At 38.8% G+C, this 22,781-nt stretch overlaps 1 protein-coding gene across 5 annotated transcripts in view; it reads left to right on the forward strand.

Annotated features, from left to right (window-relative positions):
* GMDS (GDP-mannose 4,6-dehydratase) overlaps nucleotides 1-22,781 on the forward strand; it is a 425,916-nt gene that overhangs the window by 152,107 nt on the left and 251,028 nt on the right. For all 5 annotated transcript variants that reach the window (XM_080377830.1, XM_080377831.1, XM_080377829.1 and 2 more), the window contains 2 exons: nucleotides 17,418-17,610; nucleotides 18,470-18,574. In XM_080377830.1, coding sequence (XP_080233956.1) covers nucleotides 17,418-17,610; nucleotides 18,470-18,574 — 298 coding nt within the window. The remainder of the gene's footprint in view (nucleotides 1-17,417; nucleotides 17,611-18,469; nucleotides 18,575-22,781) is intronic.

Raw genomic sequence — 22,781 nt, forward strand, 5'->3', positions numbered from 1 at the left:
CCTAGTGTTGGGGAGCTACTTAATCAGCATGCAATTGAGTTTTTTATCAGAGCGTGCATCGATACAGCAAGGTTACGCACATTCCAGAAAGTACTCCTGCTGCTTATGCAGCTGTATGCATTTTCCGCCACACACTTATGTATAGGATTCTTACTCTCACCGCTGTGAAGCTCTGCGTTTCTGAAACACGGTTGGCAGTATCCCGTCGATGCATAGTGCTGGTTCTGTGCCCAGCCGGCTTTGTGAACATCAGGGTCTGCCAAAACATGATCTAATGGCTCCAGGCTTTGGATCCAGATTTACTAATTTCTCTAACCAGGGCAGGGCGGAGGGTAGTGGGTTTGGGAGGGCAGATTACAGTGGTAGTTTAGAAGTATAGAGCCACCCCAAATGTATGTGTTTAAGATTTTTTGATCATTTATGCTATCACCATAGCATAGATCATGTTTTTGGTGATCATGTTCTGTCCCCTTTGAAGGCTCTTAAGCTTAGACCCTGACCCAACCAGAAGCTCCACCAGGATGAAACCAGTGTTCATGGGGAACTTCTCAACTTTGCTGAATCTGTGTACGTTCTTGAGGTTCAAAATTAGCTGTGGTTAAGCTGAGGTTATTTATATTTACATCGTTTATTCGCTTTTCAGTAAAAGCCTGCTGATACAGACACATAAAGAATAACACACGTAAGAAATTTTAGAGGAATTTGAGCCTGTTGATCTATTGTTTTGTAGCATATTACATATGAATGTAAACTTTTACAGAGGACTTACAGTCTGGACAACATGCTGAACAGATCTGGAGCTAGTTATCAAAGATAATATCTGCAGTCTTTTGTTCCAAAACTATAACTGTTACTTCAGATTGAAAAGGAAGGGAGGTGAAATGTATTTTCATACATCATAAGTGGAATTTTTGAATAAGATCAGATAAATACTTCTGTCAAAATATACTGGAATATCATAAGTAAATTCCACACCCCAATGATAGATATATGAATATTTTGATACAGTTTTGAAGAAAAAAGAAATAATAAAAATCAAATTCCTGTACTTAACAGGTTTCTATAAAGTTCAAGTCCAAAGCAGTAAAGGGGGGGGGGGGGGGGGGAACCTGGTGAGCCGTCAATCAGTTTCTCTGTATGTGGCCTTTCTCTTTACAGAGAAAACAGTACCTCAGACTTGCCAGCTGTGAAATTTTTAGTTCATTTTTACTGTGGAGCATATTGCATTTTTTTCCTCTTTTAGTCAGAACTGTGAACAGATGATGGATGAACTGTAGGCTCATTGTGTTAGAAATACCTATTTTGTTTTAAAAGCTCAGCCCCTCCTTGACAAGACAGTCATTCCCTCTTGTAACAATAGAAGAATCAACATGGAGTCATCATTCAGCTCCAGTGAAAGGCTTCATTCAGGGATTTGACAAATAGCAAAGGGAAATAGTATGACAGCTAAAAAGTTTTAGTTATCCCCTTCAATGTCTTGAACTAAATTTTTCTATATATTTAAGATTAGGTTAGAATTCACAATGCAGGCAGCGTAATTTTCAGCTGAGAGAGAGTTCAAGGATGAATTTACAGATTTTAAAGGCACAAAGAATTAATCTGAACTAAAGCTTGTGCTGTGTAAAATGTGCATTTTAGAGTAACTGTTGCATCTCATCTGTTCTTAAAGTAGCTTCAGTTTTGCCATTTCTAGTGGACCTGTAAGAAATAATAGTTGTAACAGACCTCTGAAATGCAGAGTGATTTGCTCTATTGTGTGCTGGCATGTCTTTATGCGCGATTTTATGAGTATACTAGTTTTTCAGATACTGAATATCTTACAAATATATTAATTAAATGGGGTTTGCATTTAGAATTTTGTGGGAAGCTGTAATTTCAAAGGTGTTGGTGGTTGTTAAATGTTGATGAGAGTTAATGTCTTGCAGTAGTGTTGGGGGTATACGAGACTCCTAGGATCAGATTGCTGTATAATTTTGGCGTGATATCTAATTAGATCTCATACCTGCATATGATAAGTTCCAGTGATAAGATGTTACACAGTGTTACTGTCTACTGGCAAAGTGTGAGTATTACCAGTTCAGTAAAGTGAATCAAGTATCTATGCATTCTTTCACCAGAGGAAGAAAATGCATTGTTTATTTCCTCATTCTACAGGATGAAAATGCCCTGTATGTTATTATGTTGATATATTACTATACTTTACAAGCATAATAGCTGTTTTCTCCATAAATTTGGCAAGCTTATAGCATGAAAAAATGTGTCTGCATCTGCATTTCCATACACTGAACATGTAAGTAGATGCCAATTAGTTTGAACTGGATATACATTAGCTAAGTCTATTTACCTGAAACTGAGGATTATCTGTATAGCCAGTATAGCTCAGAAATTTAAAATGGTTTGATTCTCACTTTTATTAATAAAACACTTCCTAACATTATCCACCTAATTTTTTAGGAAGTGTTCAGACTTTTATAAGGGAATACAGAGGGTATAAAACTTCAGTGCTCTCCAATATCTTTTAGCACTACAAGCAGAACAAAAAGATGTAGTAGTTGTATGCAGGTAGATTGTCAAACAATTGGAGATTTAAGGATAGCACATTTTATTTGAATTTTCTGAGTAACAGCCTTTGCAGAAAGAGGTTTAATCGTATTTTGTTTGTTGCAGTTGTTAATCCCATTACTATATTTACTGAGAGCTGCCAAAAATTTTCATTTGCGTAAATATGTGGCTTTTTTTGACTTGTATTTGTCTTAATGGCATTTCTTCACCTCTGTTTTTTTCCTTTATCATACTGACATGAGATGTGACTACTTTTTACTCATGCTGTTAATTAAGAAAAAATAAGAACTCTTAACAGTTTGAGCTTAAAGTGTTCACTAATGTAAACTATCAAACTTCTGTTTTTTATAATCAGAAATATGCCTCTTTCCCCTTCCTTTTCCTTCCACCCAACAGAGGAGCAAAAGAGACAGTTCTCAAGGGTGTGGTATCATGAGATAATTGCAACCCTGAGGGATCTGAGACACTTGGGGTGCATTTCATACCTTGTAGCTGTCTGAGGATGAGATTTTCACATGAAGACTCCACCCCACCGTGTTGTTTTTTTTCATTGCATAAATCAGTCTGTGTGCTTAGGGATCGTTTATCATTTCCCTAATATTCACAAAGGTACAAACAGCACCGTTCTAGTTCCATTCAACCTCCTTATTCCTCCCTCCTTCTCCTGCTAAAAAAAAAAAAAAAAAAAAAAAGTTGGCAAGATCTAAATTATATCATGGTGGTTCTGTATTTAATGTAGAAATCATACATTATCCTAAAAACCCTTCACCCTTGAGTAGTACTCTTGGTACTTCTGAGAACATGATAAATGGCTGAATAGTGCACTTAACAACATGACTTCATTTGAATCTTTCAGTTTCTGAGAAAGGGATTACTGCCTAGAACCTAACCGGTATTAAAAATACATATTTTCAGGTCCAACTGCAGTTAACATCAGCTTACATTTGTCAGTGGAGAGAGCACTCTTGCAACATGAGGGGAGTTAAAATCTATAGAAGTAGAAAGTGAAACACTTGCTGAGGTTTTGCTTTCATGCCAAAATTTTTCAGTTTTTACTAATTATTGAATTATTCATCAACATTGACTATTTACATTTCTCAGCCTTCTCAGTGCAGCTTCTTCGGTATATACTAGTGATGCAGGATTGAAAATTAACTAATGTTTCCCTCTACTCCTCTGGCTAACAGGCAGCACCAGTATGTTTCTCCCATTGTTCTTGCGGTTCCTTGACAGAACTTCTCATATCCCAGGTGAGGATGTTCAAAGCCCCAAAGCACCTTGGGGTCAGCACTCTGGAAATTAGCTAAAGCTCCTACTGCAGCCACGAGATATAGCATTCTTAGTTTATGTCAGTGTTGTGTGCGATCATGGATTTTAACCCACGGCATTTTTTCATCCAGCCGTACTTCACAGCTATTCAGCACGTCTCCCTCATGGACAATCACCGCTCATAATGACCTGTGCAGCAGGGCTCTCAGTGGCGTGTCGAAGTTCTAAAGATTCCCCTTTCTTGTATGTGCGTTTGTGGGCAAGTTAGTATTATGACCTCTTATTTGGCTTAATACAGTGTGCTAAAACTTGTAGGCTGAATTTTTTTTTTTTTCCTGCCTGATTGACAAGCTCTGGAAACACAATTTCCTTTGTTTCAATTAAATCCTTGTGAATACTACTTGCTTGGGAGGACATGGAAACTGAGTATGCTGTGTTATAGAGGCTAGCAGGCTTGTAGAGAAAGTGTGTTTGGAAGGCAAGAAAAGTTGAAAAAATCCTAAGATAGATTTACATGTTTCCTTCCACATTTATCTCTCTGTGAGATAAATGCACCCTGTTGGCATGTGCTTATGATCCTGCCCTTTCTTGACTGAGATGTCTGTGAGTCATTCAGAAAAGAAAAAGCATGATTGAAAAGTGCTAATTGAAATAAGATATTTGCATACAATAGTCATGGTATCTGCCTGAGCTATACATTCTTTTAAAACTACAATGCAGCTGTACACAATTTTGGAGACTTCACCTTGCTTGTGGAATATGATGTTCCCACTGATCGTGTCCAATGATTTGTTCACTACATTCTGGCAACTTGGTCTTGTCTTTGACATGGCTTTTCCAACATGCCTCATCCTGAGGCATCAAAAATCACTCTGAAAGCTGATGGAGCTTTTTATATGCCAGTCAAGTCTTACTGGAAGCTGCCGTTATCGGGGGTTTACGGGGATGCGTTGAATGCCACAGTCTAGTACAGACAAAGAGGAGCACTGTCTTGTAGGGGTCAATATGGTCTCTTGTCACTCCTAACACTACAAGAGACAAAAACATCAACGTTGTCTTAGGGCACAGGAAGGTGGACTGAAGTAATACAGTAGTTGTTCATGGGGGCGAGAGGGGAAACTCCCAAACTTGTTGGTTTTGTGCAGTTAGTTGACTACCACATCACTGTTTCCTGAATGGCTTACCTTGGTGTTCAAGAGACAGGTGAAAAACAGGGCTGAGGTTAGCATTGTTGGTTACAGCACACAAATCAGTTGCAATGTTCTGCTTTGATTTATGATCACCGTGCCTCATGAGTGCCAAAGCTGCCTTTTAAAATTAATGCCTATACATTATTTTCTAAGATTTGTGGTGGAGACACTGCAATAGTCAATAATAAATATAAGAATAAAGTAAAGACAAAGGTGATGCCAGCAGAAAATCTAACAGACTGATTTATTTTCTGAGAGTATCACCCTGCTTGTTCAGAAAAGGGAAAAATAATAAAAAACTTTAACCAGAGGTTCTCATCCCTTTATGCACTCTGCCCCTTGGCCTTTTCCCCTTCACCCCCACATACCTGTCAAGACACAGGGTTTTTTTCTGATTCATCCCACAGGTTTCTTTCTAGCTAGGCACCCACATACTTCTGAGGCAGATGAGTTAAGTAGACCATTTTATGCAGGGGATTGCCTTTGAGTTCAGTGCTCACTGTCACATAGAAAACAGCAGTGTTCTCCCTGAAAGGATGCAACTGGAGATGTAAGGCTTGTGGTTTTTCAAGTGTTGTAATCACACTGGAATCTGAGGGCTAGCAGTGGTGATAATAGTGTCTTCCACTCCTGTAGCTCCCTACACAGGATGAAGAGTTATCACAGTCCACTTTGAGGTACGCAGTTATTGCTATCCCCATCTTGCCTGAAATGGAGTGTTAAAATTAGGTGTTACTACAATGAGTTAAAGCTGTTTCTACAGGTTTATTACATCATTCCTAACAAAGCCATCATCAGCTCCTGTATTTGTGGATGCTATTAATACACTGATTTTAAAATTTATCATATGTAGTGCCTGTACATGCACTAAAGGTAAGGGTATTAGTGCTCATCTACTAGCGATCACCTACTTTAGCATTTCAAGGTGGGGTGGGGTTTTTTTGGTTTGTTGGTTGTAATTTTAATGAATTTGGAGGATTCAGTGGTTTGCTTTCAGGGCAAGTGCAGACCTCAGATTATTGTATTTATTTAAAGAATATTTTAAATGTCAGTTGTTCTCAAGAACAAAAAAAGGGAAAAGAATGCTGCTGGTTTTGTGGGAAAAAACTAGAAAGGTTTTGGAATTGTTGACCTTTCTTTGAGTGAGATTTTGGAGTGAAATTTCACAGAAGATGACCTTGGGCATTGGAAGAAAAGGCAATTATTTAACCTATTCGAAAAAGAAAACTGGAGAGAAAAAAAAATGGTGACTTACTTCTTGACATGCTGTTTCATGTTTATTCATTTTCCCATCATTCCTGCTGGAGTACTGGCACAGGAACTGGGAAGGTGGCGACTGTGGCTGCATGTCTTTTGTCAGTACCTACGTACCCATTCAAATTTACCCTACAAAATTAGCCATCCCAATTTAATTCTTAATGCACATGCAGTATAAATGAACAAAAGCCTCAGAAATTAATTACATAGAAGTCTGAGGTATGCTGAAAACATTCTAGCTTAAGAGGAGTCGGTGTAGTTTTTGGTTGCTTTATGGCAAACCAGAAAGTAGAACTAGGTCTACGTAGGTGTAACATAATGAAGAATTGTAAGTGATTAGTACCCATGGCAAATGAGTATATGGATTTACTGAGGGGAGTGAGTGGACCAGAAACAGGTTTGAAGCGATGGCATTTGTTTAGAAGATACGGTTTTATAGTACTTTTCTCTAAGTGTGGCATCTTTGTGAAGAACACAACTTTAGTGTTTTAAGAATAAACTGAGTGCACAAACCAGGGGCAGGCATTGTTTGCCTGCTGAGATGGAGTACTTAGCATCTCTTTTGCCATACTGATGCAGGTGTCTGAGTGATGTTCAGTGTCTGAGCTCTGAACCCCCCCCTCAGGTACTTCAGGGCAGAGGATGTTCCCTAGGCAGCTGTGCCCAAGACAAAAAGTCATGATTTTTTCTCTCTGTGTGTGTGTTTGCATGTGCTTATTTATTTCCTCAAAACTTTATGTTCTCATTTGTCTTCCTGAAGTCCTGCCTGTTTTGAAAGCTCAGCCATGACCAAAGCACCATAAAGTAACAAACTGCAATGTGTGGTCAGAGCTGAGGTACCTGTCCACTCTTAGACTGTGATGAATTAAGTGATTTGATTTTAGAGTAGCTGACAGTAAGAGAGCTGAGGTAAGTTGCTTTATCATGCATTTGCTGTGGTTTAAGAGTGCTTCCAGATAGCATTACCTTGCCTATACAGAGAAATGGTAACTTGTTTTCTTGCAGTGACTTGGCTGTGTCTGCACCCTTAGCTTTCAATTTGAAAGGCTGAGTCAGGCATATTTATGGGCAGTCTGTCTAATTGGGTTTATGGTCCCATAAATAAGTAATACATGCGCATTCATGTAATTCATTTTTTTTCTTGCAATATCCCTGTGAAGTAGGGAAGCTCTTTCAACCCTCATTAGCCATAAGGAAGGAGATAGCAATTCTTGTTGTTGGGAGGGGGAGAAAATGCTTTTAATTTCATAAAATGAAAAAATTACAGTGAAAGCTTTTGTTAAACATTATAGAAAGTGGTCTTTTGTAAAGTATGTGTTGTATCTCTATAGATGCTTCATTCAGCTTGGTCGGGATGATCTAGAGGGCTTTACTAGGAGACAGTGGTTTTTTCTCATCTTTTTATGGCAGTCTTTGCTACATCAGTTACTAGGTGGATATAGCACAGCAAGCCAACTCAGAATAATGACAAATACAACTTGGCAAACTGGTCAGACAATTGTCAGTAGGTAATGTGTGGGTGGGGGAGGAAAGTAACAAAAAAAGAAAGATTTTTGTTAAACAAAGGTTCCAATATTATAGGAAGTTTTAAATTTGTACTTACTTGGATTTCAAAAAGTTGAGAAGTTATTCTACAAAGGTTCTTCGTTCATTCAGTACACTTTATTTCCAGATTAAATGCCCTTAAGGAAAAAAGACCCTAGTCCATATTCAAGTTTCTGATCTCCATATCCATGTGTGATATTTTATTTCCTCATGCAGGGAGGAGCATTTCTGTTACTTCAGGGGTACCTGAGAAACAGTTGTTTGAACTGCTTCTAAGCTTTCTAAAATGATGCCGTTTGGCATGAGGAATTGCAGTCTGGGAAGTAATCTTCTCAAGTGATAAGTAATAAATGCTGGGGAAATAATTTTTCTCTGATTGAAAAAGCAAGACTTCTGGCAGGGCCCATAAACCTGGGGAGATATTACTTTATGCATTAGCAAGAGTTGCAAGAGAGTACAGCAGGGTAGTCATTTGCAATGCATTGGTGTAATTCTGGCTTCCAGGCAATATGGGACTTGTATCAATATTTGGGAGGTTCTGTTGTGTTACGTCAGTCTAGCTGGCTGGGAAGGCAGAGAGGAGAGACTCTGGGAAGGCAGAGGGTGAACAAAACTGTGCCATAGTAGATTACTGCTTTAATTATCTATATTGCCATCCACTGAAAGTCTGTCAAAATCATAAAGCAGACAGGCAATGAAGGTTTTTTAGGTTTTGTGGGGTTTGTTTCTTTTTTGTTTCTTTTTGCTTGCGATGATGTTTTCATCACTTCTGTGCAGAGCATCCTTCTGTGTGTTCTGAAAGCATCAAGGAAGCAAGGATGAAAGTTTTTTTAAAAAAATCAGAAGTTAAAAAATATTAATACTATAACCTAATTGTCATGTTATAATTTTAAATAACCTGTATGTTTTAAATTAATGTCTTTATATGTGAAAGTGAGTAAAAATGGTGCTGTTTCTTTCAAAGTGACTGCATTCCCTGCATGCATTTTAGTCATAGTTCTCTATTCCCCTGGTATGTATAAAGCGAAATGAATTGGCTATCTTTTTACATCTCCCTTTGAATGTTCTCTAGTGACTCTGCAAGTTGCCCCTTTTTGTCTTTCTACTAAATAGCATTTAAAGCTTCTGGCACAGCTGGACTTCAGTATGTAAAAAAGCTTTTATGGTATTACAGTGTCACTAGCCATTGAAGCTACACAATTTGAATCATCAAAACCCATCCTGACTTTGCTGCATGTGCCTTGTACTTAAAAACTTGAGTCAACATGTATATTGTTCAAACTATCCCTGAACAAAATCATGCTGAAAAGGAGCAAAGAATCAGTGCTTCTTTTTTAAAAGCTTCTTTGCTAATCTCTGTAATTTGAAACTAAAGACTTTGAATAGTGGGTTGGAGATTGTTCTGCAAGATAAATCCCTTGCATCACATAACCCTGACAACTCCTTAGTTCCATCAAATTAATAACAAATGGATGAGAAGATAAGCAAAACTAATGGGGAGGTTACATTTTTGTGACAAAGGTTTATGGCCATACTGAATCTCATGTTCTGTGATATCCCTTCTCCTCCTCCTCCACTTTGGTATTTTTTTTTACTATCAGATCTGTGCATTCCTCTATCTGAAGCTCTTCTGTGGAGGAGACGTGATGAATAGCAAGTTGGACCATGTGCCTCTGAAAGTTGCTGTGAACAACTCTCTACTCCCCCAGCAGAAATTGCTGGTTTTCTACAAGACCAGGTTTTATTCTTGCACACTGTACATCCACTTTCTACTCATTGGATGGTGCTACGTGTCTGAACACCAAAACTCGCTGCTGTAATCCCATCTCCCTGTCATCTTAAAATTGTGCAATAATTTAGGGAGCAATCTCCGAATGACATCTGGACCAGCTCTTTCCATAAAGCAGGGGCAGTTTACAGCAGGTGACTCAGGGCTATGTCTGATTGAGTTTTGAGTATCTCCAAGGGTGGAGATGCCACAGCCTCTAGCACTGAAACAGGTTCTGTGCAGACTACCCATGCTGTGAACTTTTTTTCCTAATATCTAATTGTAATTTTTCATGTTTCAACTTGTGTCTGTTGCCTTTTGACCTGTCGCTGGGCAACTCTCTTTTAATCCGGTCTCTTAAATTCTCTTAATCCACTATATTAGCTAGTCAATAAGCAGAAGAATAAACAATTTACAAATTACCTCTGTTTGGAGATCTGTTCCAAAACACACCTTTCAATCACTAATCAGTGGCCAAGAAAACTGTACAGGATGTAGGAGACTTTTTAAAATTAAAATGGAGAATGGATATTCCAAGTTAAGGGTTGTGGCATCAGCATTTTGAAAATAACAGGCGACTGGTGGTTCTGTATTTCTTAACTGGTCAGGCATATACTCATGGGCTGTTTTAGAGGCAAGGGTGAACATGATGACCTCGTGAGCTGGATTTACAACCACACCTGCAGTTTGCCAGGGAGGAGTCACTTTTTAAAGAAACTAAATAACTAATCCAACTATCAACCCTTACTAGTCTTATAAATATAAAACTTTAACCACCCAGGGAGTATTTCTCCACGCTTATTCTCTGCTTTTGGGTTGATTTCCTTTCTCTTTTTTCCCCCAACAAAAAGCAAGTAGTAGTTTTTACTCATAAGAGGGGAAAAGGAAACCTGTTTTAATAATGCCAAGCTATTTCTCTGTAAAGATTATGTCAGAAAATTTGCATCAAGAACTTGGCATTAATCAAGAGGAGAGAGAGTTGTAAGGAAAGCTTACCCAAGCCAAACCATGAGAAGCTGCTATATGAACATACACTGTGGAGTATGTTAGGGGACCTCTTGCCCCTGATCCTTGAGTATCTCAGCTCCACAAAGAAAGTTGCTGCCCCTTAGGGAAGACTCTGTTGCAGGGTATTTCAACTGCAAGATGGCTGGGGACTTCAGCAAGTCTAGCAGCTCTCTTGTATCTCGTGTGGGCAATAGCAGTATAGCTTAGCTGTTCATGAATTATTTAGCGCTTGTGGAGCTGAAAGGTAACAGCTGCTTTTGGATTCTGCGGTGCCTGATCCTTGGGGATGTGGTGAAAGGTGATGCGTAGTTTTGCTGCTGCTGTTATCCTCAGTAATTTTTTCAGACTTGAAAGTACACTTTTGTGGTGAGGCTTCTGCTTCATCCCACCCCTTTTTTCCTCAATGCACATTTCCCAGATCTCAATGCACTTGGAGAAGTGAGTGGTGGGGAGCCATGAATGAACTCAACTCTTCTTCACCCCACATTTGTGCTCCTTCTGTGGGCACAAAGGCGTGTGTGTGTGTCTCAGGCAACGAACGGGTTTACATTCAGGCTTCCCTTTTTGTGTGTGGTGGAGACCACTATGGGGATACTTGGACTCAGCTGGTCCGTAAAAGCAGAGTCTGTTGTGGTTTATGGCAGGTTACAAAACATGAAGATCATGAAGGATCATTTAAGATCCCTAAACAGCAAATAGCTTATTTTTGCACTTTGATTTGGGTCTTCATACTTAGAGGTGGAAGTGAAATGTTGGCCCACTGATTTCAAACCCAAACTTCTAGCCACTTCAGGAAGGCTCTCTGAGGTCCCTCGTCCTGCAGTCCATAGTGTGACAGAGCTGCAGTGGGACTCGGCCACTGGGACCTCAGCGTAAGCACTGACAGAGAAGCACATCTTTTATCAGCTGCACTGCTTATTCCTTTGCATCATAAGAAGCTTGAAAATCCAAGTTATCCAAGCTCTTTCGCTGCAGCAATGTTTTGAATGACTTGAGTTAACATGAATTTTAGGAAAAAATGTTGGCTTCTGCTTCCGCTTAAAAAACTTTTTGCTGCTAATTTTCTGCTTATAATCAGGTGTCAAATTGCTCTCATTCTTTACGGATCACTTTATTTTTTCTGTCTTATTAATGAAAGAACAGGGAAAGAAATAGGAAAGAAGGTAAGTCCACAAAAGTTGTGTTCCTTTTATCCAGATTTTCAGTCACTGCTTTTCAGTCAATTTCTATTTAGCTAAGAAGTTGAATAGGGCTTTAAGATATCAACAGTGTAGGTTAATAGTAAGTTCAGAACTATTTAATTGATTAATTTTCTACATAACAAAAAATATATCATTATTTGTGGGATTTTGCTGCCTTTTGACTACTTCTTTTATTGGGTGAGAGGACAATGAGTTAAGCATTCATTATGAGTTATGGGATTGGGAGGAAGCGGAATTGCCATATTCTCCTAGAAGGTTACCTGACATTTTTGTAGATATATAGGTTTTTCCCCATCACCTTGACACTGCCCAGCTCCCTCCAGATTCTTGAGACTTCCTAATATCCCTAGGATTTTTTTTTTCAATGTGTTAGGACTTTATAGGAATGTTTGGCCCATAGTCTGTATTAGATTTAGCAACTGGAATGTTATGCTTTACGTGCCTGTTCCTAGGGGTTGAGCAGTTTATTTACTGAGATGATATAAGTGATCCCAGTGGTTTTTATTGGCAGTGGAAGGCACACTGAATATTCAAAGCAAACAGAATTGATTTTAAAGAATACAAAAAAGTAACCGCTGTGAAACTTGTGAGACTTGAAGTGTTTCTGAGCAGTTTTTCTTCTTTGTGATTTACTTTTCAGGTGTAAGCCTTTCTCAATGCTTAAAGAGATCTAATACATATCTTTTACTCTGATAAATCTAAAGAATCTACTGTAGGCTTTTTTCGAGAGAGCAAGGCTGATTATTTTAATGCTATAGTTAGGTTAGCCACCTTTGTTTTTACAGTGAAAGAATAATAATTTACATTTATATTATCCTATTTCCTCCTGGGGCTTCACATAAGCTTCCCTCTTATAACACCAGCCTTCCAGAAATCCCATCTTCTGAAATTGAGAAGGCTGTAAGGAGGAAATGAAATTTCAAATCATTATTTATATTTCTTAGGTAGGGCATTGAACTATATTCTGCTAGCACATGCTATTTTTTGGTTGAAAGCTAATTAGTTAATATGATTGCAGCTCATCTGTTGGATTGTTCCAAATGACAAAACAGAGATGAAATACCTCAAACCTCTGTGTGCTAAATTGATACTTATTTTCAGAATATCGCCTCTGTCGACAATGCATTGGTCAGAAGCAAGTAGTAAGTCTGCAGTCTCGTATATAGTACTCATAGACATGATAGGAATGTGTTCTTGTGGAGGGTAATACCCATATGTTTTCATTTAGATAGTTTTTAGTAAGCTTTTAAATCTTGTAAAAGACCTTGCTAAGCTTGGTTTTGAATGATCAGTTGGGAAACATCATATTTAAAACATTGCTCTATTAAATTCAAATCTCTGGTAAAGATTGAATCTGGCAATTATAAAGAAAGAAAGAAATGACGGGGGGGGGAACCAAGAGTTCACATTCAAAAGGTAGAAACCAGTTCACAAAACTCACTGTAATTCTTGGAGCCACGTGAAAGAGGAGGCATAATGTGGTTCAATGTATTTGTGTTGTGTCCTGTGATTCCAGGAATGTTATAACTAATTAAATCATATTTTTCTCAAGAAAAATTTATCATCCTATGGGTAAGCCTTGCTATTGAAATTTTTACTTGTCGAAGAATGTGTTTGAAATGTACTAGCGCTGTATCAGGGATGAGTCCAGCAATGAAGATACTCAATATGTAGAAGTCCTATGTACATAAGGGGTCTGTCTGCTTTTTAGTATTCTTTAAGGCAATTCTGCAAAGTGTTCAGGACCTGAAAACCTGGAACTGAAGTATTTTTGACCAAGGATTAAGTATCTCTATTTTTCTATCTACATCTGATGAATGACACACTGTTAACCGCTATCTATTGAATGGAATAAATAGACACATCTTAAGCATATACATTCACAGTATCTGCACAGATTAATGATGACAACTGCAGAAGCACGATGTCCCCATTGTACATGGGAAGGGTGCACCAAGGTCACTCAGACTAACACGTTCCATGTAGACAATTTCTGTTTTGTTGGTATGTCCTGCTCTCCCTTTGTCACAAAGTCTGCCCAAAGAGGGTAAAGAAGTACTGGATCCATGCCTTCAATAACTTTTCAGAAAACTTTCAGGCTTAAAGGTCCTGCCAAGCAAAGTCTTCCCTACTCCAATTGTTACAAAAACTCCTGGTTTTGTCTTCAGAAAAAGCTGTCAGTTGCATGGCTTACTTTACGCAGTTGACAGTAGCTGATAGTTTTGGATTTTTGAGGTTAGAATGGAGTATCTATCTATCTTAGGTAGCTAAATTAAAAAAAAACTAGTAGGTATATAGTTTCTCCAAAGCATAATCAAGACCATCTCTATCAGGCTTTCTGCTCTGACTCACCACTGTCGTTACAGTGTACTTTACTATACAGGGAGATGAGATTCCTGATTCAGGGACTTAAGATAGTTGTCATAAATCAGGCTGTTTGAAAACTTTCATCTCTAGGTATTACCTAAGCTTTTTTTTCCACTGGATAAACATTCAATCTTTCAGAAAGTGTAACTCGTTCTTAGCTTTCATACAAATGCCTTTGCCATCATTTCCATGAAGTTTTTATTCTCTGATGGTCCCACTGAGCTCAGTGCACCAGTGAAGATTATTTCTGTGAGTAACATCTATTGAATCTGATTCCATATGAAGTTTCTATAACTCAGACCGTGATCTTTTTTGTGTGTGTTGTGCATGCATGTCAATTCTCTCTTGCACGTCCCTCTTAATGAGGTCCCTGCATTATTTTATTATTTTTACTCCAGTCTTACTGCTGATCTTGCATAAAATAACATATATAAGGAGAGGGAAATAATGTGGCAATGGGTAACTCAGCACCTTTTCCTGCTCTCCCCTGCTTGATTTATAACTACTTAATCAATCCAGTATTTTACAAAATTCTTCTACATTGTTAACTTTGAATTGAAATCAAATTAAAAACTAGTGTGCATTTATCTGTATTTGCCATGTTACTGCTCCTATACTGCACAGAGTGTCTTAACAGTCCAGCGTTTTTGGTGTTGGAGGTTTTAGTGGATAAAGGCATTTTTTATTTTCATGAATGCCATTCTAGTCTAACCTGCACTCCAAAATGAAATGTGTTCAGTGGTCTGAGCCCTGTCCCCAGTGAACAATAGTCCACATTACAAAACACCGAACAGGCACAAAGCTGGCAGTTTCTACTTGGGGACACTCAGAGCCGGCCAGCGTGGAGGCACAATTACCTCACACCCCAGGGAGTGATTTTTCTAGGTGAAGACTGAGGTCATTCATAAGGCAACAGGGAAAACCATCTCTTGTGAAACTGGTCTCTGCATCAGCCAGGGAGACCAGTTCCCAGTGCTGCTGCCACAGACTCATTGCTCGCTCCAGTTAAGAAGTTTTATAATCTGGGAGCTCTGGTTTAAGACCACCTCAGTTACATGTGCAATTTACTTTGTAGTAGAATATATAAGCAAAGATTTGCATTTTGGGGTGGTGCTTTTAGCAGGTTATTTGTTGGAAGCAATACCTTAATACAGGTAAATTCCTGGTTCTGCTACAATTAGTAAGTGTTTTGCCTTTAGTTAGACAACTGGGATGTTACTGTGAATATGCAAAGGTGCTAACCATACAGTAAATATACTAATTTATGTTCATTAGTGCATTATTGACTGTATCACCTATTCATCAAGATGTTTTCCCAGGAGTTACTCTGACAACAAAGCTGAGAGACCTTAAGTGGCTGTCATCTTTGTGCCAAATGGATTACAACAAAAAATGCTCAGCACTTCTCAGTGGATCAGTGCTCAATTTCAGCTGGGTCATACCAGGTTAACAAGCCAAAATATCAGGTGTCTTTTTTTTTTTTTTTAAGAAAAAGTAAAAATAAAGTTTGTTTTTGTTCATACCGTTGGCTATTCAGATCAAAACTGTGTGAGAACTTTTTTTATTTTGGAGCACAGTAAAACAATCTAGATTATTTCATACCTGTATTAAATTAACCATAAGTGCAAATTCAAATTAATCTAATTATTTTTATTTCATCTGCTGGGTAAATAAGCCTTAAACCTCTAGTGATTACTGCATAGTGAAGGAAAGTGGCTTAACGGGAGAAATGAATACAGGGCTGGCTGGCTGAATCTGTAAAGAGCCTGAAAAAATACCTGGTAAGTGACAAGTTTCCCACTGATTTCACTGAGATAGCTCGGCTTGTCCAGCTATGGTCGATCACCCTCTATTCCATTACTAGTTACCCTGTCACTGAAGACTAATGGAGGGGAGATCATAGATCTGTGCTATCTGACTTTGGTAGTATCTTACTAACCTCTAGCCTAGATCATATACAGAGACTGTAGCATTGCCATCACTCTAGAGCTCGTTCCTGACAGTCAGTCATCAGCCAGAGGGGACATAGGTAAAATAATTCTTCCTTGGGCCAGGGCAGTTGAGGAGATTGCCCTAAAGGTCCGTTCCCCTTTACTTTTTTATAACATTGGCAAGTATAAACAGGGAGCACTTTTTCAAAAACTGGCATGAGCAAAATCCCTGGGTTGGAGAGAAGAGGTAGAAAGGAGGGGGAACGTGCCTCTGTGGGTGCTGTGGGAGAAAATTCTTCAGAGTCCAGGAGCTCTGTCAGTACATCCAACCGACCAGCCTGTACCCACCAAGCAAGCAGAGGGAGCTCCCTTCTGAGTGTTTTTCCTCCTGCCTGCAGATTGGAGTGGTCACAACACATCCTTTACCTTCAGCTTACTTTTTCAGGGTTTTATTTTAGTTCTGTAACTGCGAGGAACAGAATTAATGTATTTTTGAAACACTCTGAAAGCCTAGACTGAAGCACTGTCACATGGCCTGTGCCACAATCAAGCTCATCATAAAGATAACTGGGAACTACTGGAGCAGGTAGAGAAAGAGGAGCCTTGGTCCAGCAATGTGCACGTGTTTGTTATCTTACTTTGAAGGATATGTCAGGTTTCTTTTGGATACCTCCACCCTTTGATCTCCCACTTCAGCATCCCCCTAACCTCTGTGCAGAAGCCACAGCTCTTGTACACCTTCATCAGGTGGGGTTGGGAGTGCATTTGATAGCAGATATATCTGTTTGTCTCCATTTTGATGTGTCGTTAAATTGCAAAACTTTGGACCTCGTTTAAAGTTTCTGGTTGATTTATTTTTTTTAATGTTTATTTATGCTGTCATGCTGTCTGTATAACCTAATATTTTAAACATATATATATATATACATATATATATATATAGGACAATTTTAACCACATTCAAGTGTGTCAAAGATATTAAGCCCAAGTGAATATTGTGAAAATTGGCAGCTATGGAGATGAGAGAGCGCCTGATACTGCTCCCACTGTGGGGAGGCTTACCCCTTACTTCACATGGGAAAGTAATCCTGAGAGGGAGATCAGGGAACACCAGTCTTTTGGTTCTGCTATTTATGGAGCTACTTGTTTATTCTTAGAAATCCTTTGAGGGCACTTTTGTAAACTGAGCATCTACTCTGTCCAAAAGTGTCTAGATGGTCTGTGATAAGTGGTGTATTACTTTGGTTGTACATGATCACAGCATGTGCTGGTTCCCCTAGTAAAATCATTGTGGTTTTTATTTCTTTCTCTCCCTAAGATTTCTTTCGACCTAGCAGAATATACTGCTGATGTTGATGGGGTTGGCACTTTACGGCTCTTAGATGCTATTAAGACCTGTGGCCTTATCAACTCTGTGAAGTTCTACCAAGCCTCCACCAGTGAACTTTTTGGAAAAGTGCAAGAAATCCCACAAAAGGAGACCACCCCTTTTTACCCGAGATCGCCTTACGGTGAGGATCGCTGGTGGTGTGTGCGGTGTCTGTCTGTCTGTTCTCCCCACTCATGTCTCAGGGCTGAAGTCATTTGGGCGTGAGATTAGAATGACGATAGAGCTAAAGTGACTAGACATGTCGAGAGGCATACCTTTATGAATTACTCTATAAAAAGTATTTGCTGCCATTGCCTGGGGGTTGGAAATTAGCATCTCACTTCACAAGACCGTGTTCATTCAGCTCAGAGGTAGAGAACTCTTGTAGAGAGGGGGGAAGGGTGACTTTTCCTTCACAAAGGGTTGTGAGATACCACTGAAGTGATAAGGTTTCATATTTTTTGTTGCCTAAATGAAAAACTCCCGGGAGTTCACTTCTTCCTTCTTGAACTCGCATGAAATTTGAAACACTTATTAAAGCAATGTGCATGGAGGAATTTGGTGATAAGGTTTCAAATCAATTTAAGTGTTAAGGCACCAGATTTTCACTTCTATTCTCCAAAGTAATTTTTTTTTTATTAGCAGGGGTCACCACAGTGGCATATTTCACACACTCTGGCTGTGTTAATTATATTATAAAAGAAAAAGTGCTATGCTGAGTGTGCATAAGAAAACAAGTGAGAAAGTGCCCTAACACTTCCTGGGCAGTTCAGAAGCTGCACAGAGGAGGAATGTTTTCCCATTCCACTGCTGTTTATTGAGCTGGATAGTTTTTTCCCATATGAAGTGTGACACGTACAGGGAATGAATCAAATTCTAATGCACTCCAGTGTTGAAATGCAGACTTCTCCCTGCATGTGAGAGAGTTGTGTATGTGCATCTGTCTGAGCCGTGTACAAGCAGAGCGGATATACATAACGCTTTAAAATTATTTTTTGCAGGGGCAGCAAAACTGTATGCCTACTGGATTGTGGTGAACTTCAGAGAGGCCTACAATCTCTTTGCTGTCAACGGCATCCTCTTCAATCACGAAAGCCCCAGGAGAGGTTAGAAAATCCGCGTGAAACCGTTCCCAACTTGGCATACATCTGACCGGAAAAATGAAACAATGCGTCCACAGGTTTCATTTAAACTTGCCAAAATTCTGTAGGGAGGGTGTCGTGACTTGTAGCCTGCTCACAGGGTTTCTTGCAGTCCTCCTGGCTGTCCCCAAGCCTGCAGAGCAGCAGCTTTCCCTTTCAAGCATCATATTCCATTTTGTAGCCCTCTGAGCCTGGAGGGAGGCTTGCGTATCTGATTTTGTGTACCAGTGCTCTCTAGAGACTGCAATGACCTCGTAACATCCCTGAATTTTCTTTCACTCTTGACAATAAATTAAGGCTAAAATATTAACAGGACACAGTAAAAGGCAAGTTTTCTAAACATTTTAGATGGGCAACTGCATAACATGCAATTTTAGGTGCGACTTGTACTGAAGATTTTTATTTGCATATAGATGTCAAATTAAGAGGCAGAAATAACAGACCCTCTAAATTCATAAGACTAATGAGTACAGCCTGGTATATTTTGAAAAGTCTGTGGATTATGGCCCATACCTTCTGACAAGACAGCTTTTAACACATGGCTTTAAAATGCCTTTCTGTTTAATCCTTAATAACAATGCAGCTTAAACTCCACTTAATCATCTCTTTTCCTCTTGCAGTACTTTATGAACAATTAATACTGGTATTTAGTTTGAGTAAGAGTCCGTGGCTGATTAAAAGTCTCATACAGTGACAATTTTCCTCTGCCCTTAAAGTACTATGACTGTACCAAACACTATAAAATTAAACTTTAAATTAACACAGAAAACTGGATTCTCAGTGCAGAAGCCTTTTATTGTGGTCTGTTTCTAAGTGAAAAATAAATTCAAATTTTACAGGAATGCAATTATATAAATTATAGCCTGGCACAAAAAATATAGTAATTTTAGTCATACTTACAAATATAAAATAGACCATAATTGCAACTCTGCTTAAAAAAAAAAAAAAAAAAAAAAAAGAACTAGTTGGTGTCAATACGATTTAAATACTGATTTAAGTCTTTGGGAGCCACAGCTGTGAAACCTCATAGTACACTGGGCAGGCAGCTTTTAATACACTGGGTAGACAGCATTTACGGTAAGGGTGAATCAAATACTGGTGGTAGAAGTTGTTGCATCACCTCACTGGAGCAGTTGACAGTACAAGTTCAAAATTAAAAGAGAATAAAATCCACTGATTGTTTCATTTAGAAGCCCTAATACTTTGCTTTCTTCTAAACAGTTCACTGTCATTTATTCTCAGTGCGCTGTAAACTGATGCCCAAATTGCTCTGAGTTATCCTTATGTAATTAAAACATTCGGACCAACATAAAGAATGAGGGAATACGCAATGCTAAATATTAACTTGAGGGAGCTACTAGATGAGATGGAAATTACAGGAACACATTTACTATTTCTGCTGCTTCTCTATAACCTTGTGCCGTTTTGAAGGAGGAAAACTTCAGTACTCGTTGGTATTTTGATCCCTCTGAACATTTGTTCCAGCTTGACACTGCTGCAATGGAGCTTCCAAGCCGAAGTCTCTTTTCAACACATTTACTGTCCCTGTGGAGAACCCAAGTCTGTGCTTTGAAGTCTCAGGCTGTACTTTTGGTTGTATGTATATGTTGGGTGCAGTTTTAAGCTCCTTACGCCACGAACGGGAACTTTGTCTTAGAAATGTTTTTGGTTGGCTCTGTTTGCTTTAGTGGGAGTACATACCTTGGAAGCACCTGTAACCACAGCCCAGTGCCACTTCCTTAGTGTTTTTATGAGAGAAAGTCTGTAAATTTATATAGAGAAGAAAATGGAAGAAAAGTAGTTCTTAGGGTTTTTTTCCTAATATCATCATTTTCCCAATGTTTTTGAAGACTGCAGAAGTGCCTTGGGAGAAAAACAGGATTTAACTGGCATTTCTAATTCCTATGTAGAGATGGTAATATACATGGAAGTTTTAAAATGCCTTATTTCATTGGCTTTTTCTTTTTTAGTTCTACTGATTTCAGAGATTGGGAATACCTTATATTCCAATGTGACACACCATTATTCCAGTTGGGTTAGTGTTACAATGAACTGATTGGATACAGCATCCCATTGATGGTGACACTAAGTGCATCTTGCTCACACGAAACATAATCCCCGGGAGTCAGTGGCAAGGAGAAGGTTGTGGCAGTGCCGCTTGCTGAGGTACAGAGATGATCTGTCCCGGCAGACTGTGCACATTTTTTTCCCCATATCTGAAGTATTAATCACACTTCTGAAAATGCAAGCTTCCTACAGTGAATGTATTTATAGGGAAAGACTGTGAAGAGACAAATCCTAGTATTTCTTGTAGGCAGGAGTCCATGAGGTGTGTTGTACTGGTAATGGTTAGGATGAACAAAATGCTGTTTTGGTACCTGGCAGCCTGTGTTGTGGACTGTGATTGAATACAGAAGTGTTTGTATTTGAAGTACCAGTACTCACGGTGAAGGAAGATGGATTGCAGTTGTCTGCCAAGTGGCTTTTAGCAGCTGGTCACTGAGGCAAAGTTGAACAGACAGTTGTAAAGAGGTTTGCTTCGTGATCTCTTCGTACAGTGTTCAGATATTATACTGCTGGGGGAGTGATACACAAGTCTAGTGAAAATGAGAACTTTCTAATCTCAAGGGCTGCTTCTGTGAGAAAGGAATTTAGGAATATACACCTCATTTCAGAATACCAGTTCTTCTCCTTAGCCTTCTCAGTTTTAACTCAGAAAGGAGCACCAGTAGTTAATCTCATGTAGTCTATATAACAATAAGGAACTCTGCAAAGAGTTCATAAGGGTAAAGGGTGCTTAAGTCTAATACGAGAGGTTTCCAATTTCCTGAAATTACCAAAGCTTGAGAGAAGTGCTGGCTTTGAGAAGCTCATTTGATTTTGTACTTCTGTCTTGCTCTATAAGAGAAAGACCGTAACAAGAGTAGTTCTGAAGATGTGACACCATACTGCAAATCTGAACACTTAAGTTTGCTGTGTGGGCTTGCTTTTAAGTCTAATGTTTCATGTTTTGACAGCCACAGTAACTTTAAAAAAAACCACCAATGATAAATTGTAGGTTGGTAGAACCCACTGTCTGAGCCTTACATCTTAATTTTGGAATAGTACAACATTATTAAATTACTGGGGTCCACGCTCGAGAGATACATATGTATGTAACAACAGAGAATATTATCTAATCTTTCATATCGAGTAAAATGAGTGGCTATGTTAGACTAATCTTAAAATATACATCTACTTTGAGCCTTTCTGTAATACTTTTTTTTTCTTTATATTATACATGCTGCCTTTCATTTCTTAGTCACTTTTATAGTTTTATAAGACGAAATAGTCACTTTTTGACCAGTACATGCTTTTCAGCTCACATAAATCAACACAGCTGCACCAAAGTGAACAGGGTCAGGTTGATTTATGCCAGCTGAGGGTCTGGCATAGTACTTCCAGTAATGGTCTGGTAATGTAAGATAAGCATAATTTGCTTGCTTTGGGGAAAAGACCTGTCTTAGCAGTATACCTTGCTAAAGCTGATTTGTTCAGTTACTTTCATCAATTTTATCCAGGTATAGCTACAAGTGTTTCCTGATTTATGGCAATGTCAAAGGAGAGTGGGATCTTCCATTTTTGAAGCTTATTCATTGTCTGAATATGACACTAGCTGAAAAGCAAAATGCTGTCTACAGTAGGAAGTACCACTACAGTGTAAGTAGTACGCTACAAGGTGGCCTCTGTTTCCAAAAATGAACAAACAAAAGAAAACCTAAAAAACTCTTGCAGAATGCCTTTAAAAAAAATAAAAACACCCAAAACAAAACAAACAAACAAACAAAAAAAAACAAAACCAAGCAAAACGACATCATGGGATACCAAATGGGGGAGGTGGTGACCACCAAGTTACCAAGTTGCTAGTGGTAGGTGAACATGGCTCCCAGTATTACCAGTGTGGAAGCGTCTGCTCTACAGCAATATTGGAAAGGTATTTCTGTTCAGTGAGATGACGGTTTTGACAGTGGAAGAGTGAGGTTATTAGCAAGTTTAGTTTTCGGGAAAGCTGAGGCTCGATTCAAGCCTTTTTTACAGCATTGGAAAGATTCCTGTTCTTTTGTTGGGCTCTGGGAAAGCAAACTACTTGTTGACAGTATCATTTGTTTCTTCCCAGACAGGCCCTTACTTT

This window comes from Falco punctatus (genome assembly GCF_963210335.1).
Source record: "Falco punctatus genome assembly, chromosome: 3".
Lineage (NCBI taxonomy): Eukaryota > Metazoa > Chordata > Aves > Falconiformes > Falconidae > Falco > Falco punctatus.